The sequence below is a fragment of the Vulpes vulpes genome, chromosome 15, assembly GCF_048418805.1.
Source record: "Vulpes vulpes isolate BD-2025 chromosome 15, VulVul3, whole genome shotgun sequence".
Classification (NCBI taxonomy): domain Eukaryota; kingdom Metazoa; phylum Chordata; class Mammalia; order Carnivora; family Canidae; genus Vulpes; species Vulpes vulpes.
This window is the reverse complement of record NC_132794.1, coordinates 91,894,075-91,906,711: the sequence shown is the minus strand read 5'-3', so window position 1 is coordinate 91,906,711 and position 12,637 is coordinate 91,894,075. Positions and strand designations below refer to the sequence as shown.

General features: G+C 39.1%; 1 protein-coding gene across 5 annotated transcripts in view; it reads left to right on the top strand.

The window, feature by feature from the left end:
• The window catches only part of ARMH3 (armadillo like helical domain containing 3), a 183,590-nt gene that overhangs the window by 95,703 nt on the left and 75,250 nt on the right, over positions 1-12,637 (top strand). For all 5 annotated transcript variants that reach the window (XR_011997554.1, XM_025992590.2, XM_025992611.2 and 2 more), the window contains one exon: positions 1,786-1,861. Coding sequence is in view for 4 of the 5 variants with exons in the window: in XM_025992590.2 (XP_025848375.1) it covers positions 1,786-1,861 (76 nt within the window). In the remaining variant the exon portion in view is untranslated. The remainder of the gene's footprint in view (positions 1-1,785; positions 1,862-12,637) is intronic.

Sequence of the window (12,637 nt, the reverse complement as noted above, 5' to 3'; positions counted from 1 at the left end):
CACGTACACTGAGTGAAACCGGATTGCAGACTGAGGAGCTTTAACTTGGAACTATACCAACTTACCTGGCACTAAATCTTGTAAATTAGAAAAGCAGTGTTCTGATAATATGTTTTATTAAGGCTTCCATTGTCTCTTCCATAAAATTCTATGAATTTATGAAAATGAGGTGTTGCTAGAACAGATGCAGAGCAGCCAGATGAATTTTCTTTCTCTGTTACAGCCATAGGTCTTCCCTCTGATATAGCTGCTTCTGCTACTCCTTGCTAGAATACTGGCCAGGAATAGGTAGTGATGGTACTCAGGTATAAAGTTCCTAGGCACAGGTGCCTGGGTGGCTCAGCAGTTGAGCATCTGCCTTTGGCTCAGGGTATGATCCCACAGTCCCAGGATCAAGGCCTACTTCAGAATCCTTGTATGGAGCCTATTTCTCCCTCTGCTTGTGTCTCTGCCTCTCTCTCTCTCTGTCATGAATAAATAAATAAAATCAATAAATCAATAAAGTTCCTAGACAGATTGGTTCCACATTTCTTTTTTTATTTTTTAAGATTTTATTTATTTATTCATGAAAGACACAGAGAGAGGCAGAGACAGGCAGAGGGAGAAGCAGGCTCCCTGTGGAGAGCCTGAGAGGCTGATGTCAGACTCCACCCTCGAACTCCAGGATCACACCCTGAACTGTAAGGCAGATGCTCAACTGCTGACCTACCCAGGCATCCCCGTTCCACATTTCTTAATGTTTTTTGGGCTCCACTTTACTTCCTTTGGGAAAGTCTCAAATTCATTCATTTGTTTGGGAGGCCATTTATCTAAATAATAATAGCTAATATTTATACAGTGTTTATTATATGTCAGGCGCTGATCTAAGGTTTTATGTATATTAACATTTAATTTCATAATAATCCTTTCATGTAAGTATTGCTATTATCTTAGTAAATGGCAGGGGCTGGAATTGGACTCTGACAGTTGACTTTAGGGTTCATACACATAACTACTTACTATAAGTACATGCTCTGGAGTCATACCCTCCAGGTTCAAATTCTAGCTCAGTTACATATAACTGCTTGAATGACTTAGATAATTGTCTCCTCTGAGCCTCAGTTTCCTCATCTTTATGCTATCTTGAATATAATCTAACTTTGTTCACTTCTGGGCACATAGTAAACTTGGCTCTTAATTATTTATTCCTTCATTAAAAACATAAACTTGGGGATACCTGGGTGGCTCAGCGTTGAGCATCTGCCTTCAGCTCAGGGCGTGATTCTGGAGTCCTGGGATTGAGTCCTATGTCAGGCTCCTTGCTTGGAGCCTGCTTCTCCTGTCTCTGCTTCTTTCTGTGTCTCTCATGAATAAGACTCTCATTCTCTCATGAGAATAAGCTTCTCCTGTCTCTGCCTCTTTCTGTGTCTCTCATGAATAAGATAAGAAAGTTTTATTTATTTATTTTTATTTTTTAAGATTTTGTTTATTCATAGAGACACACACACACACACAGAGAGAGAGAGAGAGAGAGAGAGAGAGGCAGAGAGAGAAGCAGGCTCCATACAGGAAGTCTGATGTGGGACTCGATCCCAGGTCTCCAGGACTACACCCCAGGCTGCAGGTGGTGCTAAACCGCTGTGCCACCAGGGCTGCCCCATTAAGGTAGTTTTAAACAGAACATTGGTGTAGGCTCTGTTTGGTTATTCTAATAATGCTATTTTTAGATGTGTCTTTATTCCTCATATTTGTGATTTTTTTTTTTTATTGGGGGTCTGACGATCTTTTTTCTTTTCTTCCTTATAGTCCTGAGGCTTTCTACCAATGCAGGCCAGTGGAAAGAAGCAGCTAGCAAGGTGACCCATGCATTGGTTAATATCAGGTACGGAATGAGAATTTACCTCTTTCAGAGTTCCTTGGCTTATCCTGAGGTTTATTGTACCTTTCTGAGTAGAGTGTGTTGAACACTACTGCTATTTTTAAGTCCTGATGTCTGTAGGAGTGGAAGAAATGTCATACTTGATCAAGAAAAGCAGGAGAACATGAGACTTTCATATTGTCATATTGAAATAGCTCACAGTGCAGTTCATGAATTTTCTTACCAAGATGGTTGCAAGCCCTTTTCAGGCGTCTTTGTTGCCAAAGTGTTTTCTGTGTATAGGCCATCTGAAAGCTTTTCTCTGAAATTTTTTTCTGCCATTCTCTGTGAGTTCAGTGAATGACTCATGGGGATCTGGAACTTTGACGTTTTGCTTTACATGGCTCTTTCTATTTGTGGTAAACAGAGGCAAATGGAGCTCATGGGGCTAAGTTATTTTAGGTTCCTTATGAAACAGCAAGGCAATTACAGAGTGCTATATGTATTGGATAAAATTGAGTCCGACTTGGAGTTTGGCTTAGGGTCTTGAGGAAATACCACACACTCACAGAAGTGAACTGTTTGTAAATGGAGAGAATATACTTTCAGTATCGTGAAATCTCAAGCTGACTTTCCTTATATTCCTCGTTCCCTTTGTGCCTATCATTTCCCATTTTCTCAACAGTTATTAAATTGTTCTTGCAAACAATTGAAAGATTAACACTTGAGTAGAAGAGGCAAACCCAGCAGATGGGGAAACTTGATTTAGCTCCAGATGTAAGCCTTGCCAGCCATTCCCAGCAATGGTAATGCACATCCACAACTTGGTATAGATTCCAATGTGTGGCAGAGCTGGGATTTAGTTTTTATTTCTGTATTTTTATTCTTTTCCTTTCCTTCTTTTTTATTTTTTCTCTCTCTCTTTTTTAAGGATAAAATGTCCTGTAGTGATTTACATTGGTATTTGGCACATCTGGGAACAGAGGAAGTGTGAAATGTGTGTGTTGGGAGAGCTGGAATGAGGGGGCATAGGGGTAAGATGTGCTAACAAGATTGCACTGAAGGTTGATCTGCCTTACCTGACCCCAGAGACATTTTGCTGCAAACACAGTTTTATAAATTTCACAAATGCATATCTGTACCTAGCAAATAAACCAGATACTATAGTGAGGCCTTATGATAAATGTAATTTTCTGTAAGAATCAGAAATTACAAACTGTCTTCTCCCAAATATCCCTTTGTGACCCAAGGGCAGTATGACAAATGTGGGTGTTTGAAAGAAGCTCCAGATTCTGGGCTAGAGTATGAAGTTCATATGGGCATAATTTATGTTGTGTTTATTTATTCATGTATTTACTTAGGCTTTCCAGGCAGCTCCTTTTCATCTGGGACCTGTTTCCTTGATCACATTCCTTTATGCTTGCTTTATTTCCTACTTTGTTGCTTTCCCTTTCAGTGGCTTCTGGCTTGGCTGCTGTCCTTATTCTTCCCAAGGGCTGTCAAACAGCTGATTTAAGCTTTTGGCCTATGCTTTTTGTGAATATTTTTGTGAATAGCCTGGAAAGGACTGGGCTGAACTTTGAGCAGATGCCTATAACCATGACTTTTTTCTTCTCTTTGCAAGTCTCCATCCGGCCTATACCTTCATTTTCATTCCTCACATTTCTTTGATGAACTTGCTGCATAGAATAATTAGATTATCTTCACTGTCACTAATGAATTAGACTTGGAGTATATGTCAAAAGTATCAAAGATCCAGTCAGTTTTCTCAAGAGATTGCAGGAAAAATGTGTTTGAATGTCAGTTATCCCACTAAAGCCAAATCAGGGCATAATACCAGTCAGGTAAGCCAGCTAAAGTTTACTTTTTTTAACTTTCTGACACTTATTTTCACTTAATAAGTGCTAAACTTTGTGTTCTTTTATATACTGTCTTCTTTAATATTCAAACTCTATAGAGTATATCATAAGCTTTTAAAAATACACCTTTTAGGGGATCCCTGGGTGGCGCAGAGGTTTGGAGCCTGCCTTTGGCCCAGGGCGCGATCCTGGAGACCGGGGATCGAATCCCACATCGGGCTCCCAGTGCATGGAGCCTGCTTCTCCCTCTGCCTGTGTCTCTGCCTCTCTCTCTCTCTCTCTCTCTGTGACTATCATAAATCAATAAAAATTAAAAATAAATAAATAAATAAAAATACACCTTTTACCAAGGAGGAAAATGACTCTTTAAGATATTGTGGTTTGCAGAAAGTCTCACAGTTGTTTGGCAAAGCTGTGTGAGTCCAGGGCTCAGGGCTCTTTCTTCTAAAGGTTTTTTATTTTTAAGTAATCTCTACACCCAAAATGGGGCTCAAACTCACAACCCTAAGATAAAGAGCCACATGTTCCACCAACTGAGCCAGCCAGGAACCCCAAGGCTCCTTCTTCTATACCATAATGGTTCCCATAGCGTTGCATCAAAGGCTACCAGCATGATGTATTGAAGGAGCATAGAAATTTTACAGAGGCTGGATTTAATATTGTCTCTACCACTTAATGTGTGGCCTTAAGCAAATTATTTAGCTTCTCTGGACCTCTTTCCACTATCTATAAAATGAAGGTCATGGTGATAAAAACTGTTTCACAGGGAAATAGTTGTGAGAAGTATATAACATATGTGAAAGCACCTAGGCAACTCTAAAATACTGGCCGTTTACTTAACGTAATGTATTTAAAATTCATCTCTGTTGTAGCATGTGTCAGAATTTCCTTCCTTTTTAAGGCTGATTAATATTCCATTGTATGTATATGCCACATTTTGTTTATCCATTCATCCTTGATGAAATCCCAAGTGGTTTGCTTCCACTTTTTGGTCACTGTGTTTTGGTTGTTTGTACATGGGTGTACAAATATCTGTCCAGTCCCTGCTTTCACTTCTTTTGGGCATATACTTAGAAGTGGAATTGGTAGATCATATAACTTAATTTTTTGAGTTAAAATTTTTTTTTGCCATACCGTTTTTAGGTTTAGCATTTTGAGCCTTCCTTAGAATGTTTCCTAAGTACATCTTCATTTGTCCCTTCCATAAAAGTTAAGATGTTATCCTTAACCTTAAAAGATGTTTTGCTTTTTTTTTTTTTTTTTTTTTTTGTAGGTACACTCTGATGCTTTGAATGAGGGTGGTACAGGGAGTCTCTTTTCTCAGAGTTAGTATTCTCTTGGCTGAGGGTGAAAAAGTGGTATGCTCAACAAGTCTGCATTCCACTCAGTGATAATGAGTGCTGTCTTATGCTCCTGTGTTTTTTTCTAAGAGCTTGTGTTGTACATCCATGACACTATTAACTTTGGGTGGTTTAGAAAACAAGAGACTGGGGCATCTGGGTGGCTCAGTGGTGGAGCATCTGCCTTTGGCTCAGGTCATCATCCTGGGTCCTGGGATTGAGTCCCTCATCAGGCTCCCTGCAGGGAGCCTGCTTCTCCCTCTGCCTATGTCTCTGCCTCTCTGTGTGTCTCTCATGAATAAATAAATAAAATCTTTTAAAAAAAGAATATTTGGTTAACCAATTAAAAAAAAAAAAAGAAAGAAAACAAGAGACTGTGTCCAAAGATTGGACCCATGGGTCTCCCAGGGATACTATGAGATGGTTAACTATTGACCACCAAATTTATTACCAGGGATAGAGTAGATAAAGGCTTAGAAGTAAAACTGTGATAGAGCTCAACATTTACTTCTGTCGTTATAAAGATTATTTGTGCTGATCCCATCCCTGGAAAAGATTTCTAAGGCCGAGTAAATGAAGTCTTAGCTACTTCTGTAGTATATTCTTTGATAACCATGGGAAAGGTTTGGGTTGCATGTGAAGTTTTCAGACATCTAACAACTGAGAGGGCCTCAAGCTAGTTTGGTAGTTGGTGACAGCTACAAGTTATGTCTTTGGGATCTTCTGGAATACAATACATCTAATGGCAACCCTAACATAATATCTTAGCAGGTGAAAAGCAGCAGAAAGGCTACAGACTTTAATGTTCTTTGGAGTTTAGATTGTGACAGTGAAAATTAAAAGTGCTTCCACATGCTCAGAGGCCTAAATTTGCTCAAGTGTCAGTCTGTTTGCTTTTCACTTGTCTTTCATGGCTTAGTCATGCCAGTTCTTTAATTGTCAAAGTTATTTGTGTTTAAACAATTTGTCTCTCTCTTCCTGTTTGATTCTTCAAAGAGATTCTTAAAACGCAGCTACTTAGGAACTGCTGTTTTTAAAATTGAAGTATAGTTGACATTCAATGTTATATCAGTTTCAGGTATACAACATAATGATTGAACAATTCTATTCATTGTGCAGTGCTCACGATAATAAGTGTAGTTCCATATGTAGTTACTACAGTCTTATTGATTATATTCCCTATGCCATACTTTTCATGTTTATTTATTTTATGACTAGACATTGGTACCTCTTAATCTCCTTCACCTATAACATCCATCTTCCTACTCCCACCGATCTGACAACTACCAGTTTGTTCTCTGTATTTATTAGTCTGTTTTTGTTTGCTTGTTGTTTTAGTTTTTAGATTTCATACGTGAGTGAAATCATATGGTATTTGTCTTTTTCTGTCTGACTTATTTCCCTTAGCATAATACCCTCTTGGTTCATCTATGCCGTTGTGAATGGCAAGATCTCATTGTTTTTTATGGCTGAGTAATATTCCATTGTGTGTAAGAGTATGTGTATATACCAGAAATGTATCCATTTATCTCTTGATGGACACTTGGTTGCCTCTATATCTTGACCAATGTAAATAATGCTGCAGTAAACATAGGGGAGTGTGTATCTTTTCAAATTAATGTTTTTGAGAAACTGCTATTTTTTTTTAAGTAACCTCCATGCTCAATGTGGGGCTTGAACTCATGACCCTGAGATTGAGAGCTACCCACTGAGCCAGCCAGGTGCCCTGAAACTGCCATTTTTTTATTGGAACACCTAATGTAGTTAATGTACAGGGCCCTATATTTGTTCCTTCCCATAGACAGGATGTTCCTTTGTTTTGCCACAGGAAAAATAAAATATTATTGCTCCACCTTTAAAATTCTACTTTGTATAATTGTTGCTTAAGCTGCCTTCACAGATCAACTGGTCCACAAAGGAAAAATACTCTGAGGGGCCAGATGCAGAACTGGAAGGAAAGCATTTGGGAAGTTTTGCTTGAAAGTTTTGCTTGAGAAGTCTTCTATGCTATGGCTTCTCCGCCTTTTGGCTAAGATCAAGTGTTGAAGTCTTCTATGCTAAAGATTTCCTGCCACCACTTAGGAGGTTACCCCAGTGAGTTCCTATATTTTAGGAAGATGTCTGCTGATTGTTAACCTAATTACTCAAAAGAGAAAACGAAAAATGTTAGACTAAAATCTGACCTTCATCTAACCGAACAACTTTCAAGGTAAGTAATTTGAAGCCCTTAAAGAATCTATTCAAGTTAACATCTTGATGCTTTTCCCTTAATTAGCATTTTATTAGCACAAAGGTTCGCAGTCCTGTTTTCTGGTTGCTCACAAAAACAGTGGCTGAGTCACTGCAAATAGGTTTTTCTCCTATTGTGTAATTTTAAAGTGGATAAAGTTTTAGCTATGATTAATATATAAAATTTTTCCTTTATTTGGAATGCATTAAACTAAAGTTTAGTTTTTCTTTGACAATGACTTTTATCCATTAGACCTCCAGGGCTGACAAGAATGACCTTTTGAGATATTGCTGTGGTTAGTGACAAGGTTGGGATTTGGAATAAGAATTTAGTGCATTTCTGGGATGCCTGGGTAGCTTAGTGGTTGAGCATCTGCCTCTGGCTCAGGGCGTGATCCCAGAGTTCTGGGATCGAATCCCACATCAGGCTCCCCTTGAGGAGCTTGCTTTTCTCTCTGCCTATGTCTCTGCTTCTCTCTCTGTGTCTCTCATTAATAAATAAATAAATAAAATCTTAAAAAAAAAAGAATTTAGTGCATCTCTTTGTAAGTCTTTTCATTGTTCACCTTGTGAGTTTGTCTCTTGTCTCTCTCTTTGCTCCATGATCTTTTTGTTTCAATGCTGAAGTAGTCCTCCCCCTACTTCCTGCTTATGTGCTTATGTAGCTGTTTTCCTTTACCCTAAAAAAATATTCCCTCAAAAAAAAAAAAAAAAAAAAAGAGGAGGAGGAGGAGGAGGAAAGCTTTAAATGTACACTGTGTTAGGGAGGCTGGGGAACAAGAATAGCTCTCAGCAGCCTCTAGAGGGGTTCATTGAGCATAGCACCCTTTGGAGCAGGCTGCATATAGAGTTCTGCTTGTCATGGAGAAAAAACCCTCAGGCGGTAATCAGGGAGAGCACATTCACTATTGATGGCCAGAATTAGGGTTGGAAAGGGAATGTGAGGTCGCAGCCAGGCAGAGTCCCTCCAAATCCTCTTGCCCATGAAGCTGTTTGGGCTACAGAATTTGCCTCTTAGTCACAGTTCTTTTATCAGAATGGATATTGATAAGTTGAAGGGAGGAACAGTTTGATACCAGGCACTTCAGCTGAAGGATGCAACATAGTCTAGTGAAAAGTAAATATGGACCAAAGTAGTCAAATGATAGGTGCAGAGGGATTGGGCTGATGATTCTTGAATAGCAAGAAGTACATTAAAATAAGCTTCTAGTTCAGCTGTCTACTCAAAAGTGGCAAGACAGGCAGGCTCAGGTTATCCCCTGGGTTAGATTTTATCAGTAATGACCTTTCTTCCCTTAATCAGACCCTGCTGATCTCCCATTACAGAGAATGAAAAAGCATTCTGGAGATTAAAACAAAGCACCAAAATGAGGCTGTTATAATATTGTTTCCCCAGTGACTGGGAGCATTACATATTATTCTAATAGTTGCTGTTCTCTAGTCTCTTAAAACTATAGCTAGAAATAAAAAACCAAACACTGAATCCCATGTGGTTAATCATCTGTTTTGCCCTAACTTGGTTTATGCTGCAAAGTGAGGTTTTGCATTAGGTCATAGCTGGGTTTGGCGAACTGCAGTGCAATAAAGTAGTCTTGTTTGAAGAGATTCAGATATTCGTAATGAAATATTAAGATTTTTAGTTGGGGCTGCTGTGATTTTAGGTGAGTGGGACTTTATTTTTTTATTTATTTTCATTTTTTAAAAAAGATTTTATTTATTCATGAGAGACACAGAGAAAGAGAGGCAGAGACATAGGCAGAGGGAGAAGCAGGCTCCCTGTGGGGAGCCCAATGCAGGACTTGATCCCAGAACCCTGGGATCGCGACCTGAGCCAAAGGCAGCCACTCAAACATTGGACCACCCAGGTGCCCGGAGAGTGACTTAAATATATAAAACCCCCTCCTTCCCTCAATCTGAAACTCCCTTGGTGTCTTTTTCCACTTTGCCTTTTAAATTTTTAAAATTTGTTATTATTATAATTTTTTTAAGTTTTATTTATTGTAGAGAGAGCACAAGAGAATATGAAAGGGGGTGGGCAGGAGAGGGAGAGAATCTAGAGCAGACTCCTTGGTGAGCATGGAGCCATGCAGGGCTGATCTCATGACCCTGGCACCCCTCACTTAATTTTTTTTAAAGAAAATTGCAAGAAAATATGCATAACATAAAATTTATCATTTTAACCATTTTTAAGTCTACAGTTCTGTGGCATTAAGTACATCCACATTGTGCAACCATCATCACAATTTTTTCATATTCTTCAGCTGAAACTGCAACAGTAACTCCTTGTTCCCTTCTCTTCTAGCCCCTGGCAGTCTCTACTCTACTTTGTGTATTTGTGCATTTGACTACTCTAGGAACTTTACAAGAAGAATTAAACAGTATTCATCCTTTCGTGACTGGCTTATTTTACTTAATATACTCAAGGTTCTTCCATGTGGTATCATGTATCAGAATTTCTTTCCCTTTTTTTTAAATTTTATTTTTATTTTATTTTTAAAGATTTTATTTATTCATGAGAGACACAGAGAGGCAGAGACATAAAGGGAGAATCAGGTTCCTCACAGGGAGCCCGACATGGAACTTGATCCTGGGACCCCAGGATCTTACCCTGAGCGGAAGGCACACTCAGAAACCGCTAAGCCACCCAGGCATCCCTCCTTTTTTTTGAGTGATTGCAACACCCAGCATGGGGCTTGAATTTACAACTCCAAGATCAGGAGTTCCATGTTCCACTGACTGAGCCAGCCAGGTGCCCCTCCTCTCTCTCCCCCCTCCCTCTGTTTTTTTTTTTTTTTTTAATTTTATTTATGCATGAGAGACCTAGAGAGAGAGAGAGGCAGAGACACAGTTAGAAGGTGAACCAGGCTCCACGTGGGGAGCCTGACATGGGACTCAATCCCGGGTCTCCCGGATCAGGCCCTGGGCTGAAGGCGGCACCAAACTGCTGAGCCACCCGGGCTGCCCTCTCTCTTGTTTTTTAAGACTTTTAAAATATATCCAGTATTCCATTGGATGTATACCAGATTTTATTTATCCATTGATGGGCCTTTGCATTGCTTCCACTTTCTGGCTATTGTGAATAATGCTTCTATGAATATAGATGTTCAGATCTTTGAGAATCTTTTTCTTCTTTTTGGATATATACCCAGAAGTAGAATTGCTGAATTATATGGTAATTTTATTTTTAATTTTTTTGGAGAATCACCATACCCTTTCCCATAGAAGCTGCACCATTTTATATTTCCATCAGTGTTTCACAAGGGTTCCAATTTCTCTATACCCTGGCTGACACATGTTATTTTCTATTTTTTGATAATAGCTACCCTAATGGATATGAAGTGGTATTGAATTGCAGTTTTGACTTGCATTTCCCTAATGACTAATAGTATTGGTTATTTTTTCATGTGCTTATTGGCTATTTGTCTATCTTTGGAGAAATGTCTATTCCTGTCCTTCGCCAATTTTTTTTTTAAGTTAGGTTGTTTGGCTTTTTTGTTGTTGAGTTTTAGGAATTCTTTTACATTTGGATACTAATTTCTTATGAAATACATGGTGCAAATACTTTTTCCCGTGGATTGCCTTTTCATTCTGTTGATTGTGTCCTTTGATGCACAAAATGTTTAATTTTGATGAAGTCCAGTTTATCTACTTTTTCTTTTGTTGACCATGCTTTTGGTGTCATATTTAAGTATCATTGCCAATTCAAGTCCTGCAGCTTTCCCATGTTTCCTTCTAAGAGTTTTATAGTTTTAGCTCTTACATTTAGGTCTTTGATATATTTTTTTTAAATTTTTTAAAGATTTTTATTTATTTATGATAGTCACAGAGACAGAGAGAGAGAGAGAGGCAGAGACATAGGCAGAGGGAGAAGCAGGCTCCATGCACCGGGAGCCTGATGTGGGATTCGATCCTGGGTTTCCAGGATCGTGCCCTGGGCCAAAGGCAGGCGCCAAATCGCTGCGCCGCCCAGGGATCCCAGGTCTTTGATACATTTGAGGGAAGTTTTATATATGGTGTAAGGGAAGGGTCCAGTTACATTTTTTTGTATGTGGATATCCCAGCACCCACTTTGCTTTTTTGAGATAATCACAGTTCTGATTTCTTAATTGAAATCAGGCTGAAGGGCAGCCCTGGTGGCTCAGTGGTTTAGTGCTGCCTTCAGTCCGGGGCCTGATCCTGGAGACCTGGGATCAAGTTCCGCGTCGGGCTCCCTGCATGGAGTCTGCTTCTCCTTCTGTGTCTCTGCCTCTCTCTCTCTCTCTCTCTCTCTCTGTCTCTCATGAATAAATAAATAAAGTCTTTTAAAAAAAATGAAATCAGGCTGAATTAACCTGATAAGTATAGAAATTGACACTCCACATTTTTTCCGTATGTCCCTATTCTGTTTTGGTTTTTAGGTTTGTTTATTCCTCTGCTTGTTTAAGAGATGGCATAACAGGGGCCCGGGTGGCCCAGCGGTTTAGCACCGCCTTCAGCCCAGGGCATGATCCTGGAGACCTGGAATCGAGTCCCACATCAGGCTCCCTGCATGGAGCCTGCTTCTCCCTCTGCCTGTGTCTCTTCCTCTCTCTCCCTGTGTCTCTCATGAATAAATAAATAAAATCTTAAAAAGAGAGAGAGAGAGAGAGAGAGGGCATAACATAGTGGTTAAGAGCAGGGACTCTATAGAGTTCTGTAGTCTGAGTTTAACAACCACTTATTTTGACAAATTCTTTAACCTCTTAGTGCTTTGAGTTTCCTCATGGAACCTGGGTCATTGCTGAGATTATTAAATGACAATATATGTGGAATAGTTGGACACTATTGGAATAGTGTAAATGTATGTAAATATTCATTATCATCTTTTTTTTTAAATTTTTTCTTAATGTGCAAATCTGGAGGTTATACCAGCCTTGGTTCTGATGATTGCATGGGACATCATTCTAGAAAGCAACTCCTTTCCATATCCAACTTTATTAGTTCCCTTGGCTCTACTCTTGTGGACCTAGAGGGGACCAGAAATACAGAATGATATTATTTACAACCTGACATAAAAGGTAACACTGAAACTTAGGCTGTCAACCTGCATCTTGGCATTATTGTTGGGAAAATAGTTTAGATGGAGAGAGTTTATGTTTTCCATCACTTCCAGCCCTTTGAGAAGATGTCTGACAATGGCTTTATTATTTTATTACTCTGCCTTCTTGACATTATTTTGGTAAAAGAGAATGTGCCCCAAAGAAATATGCATATAACTGAAAAGATACTAATCAATATGTTCTTATCTCTGATTGGAGGGATTATAGGCATTTTTAATTTTTTTCTTACATTTTAAATTTATTAAAAACATTTGACTGTGGGCAGCCTGGGTGGCTCAGCGATTTAGCACCGCC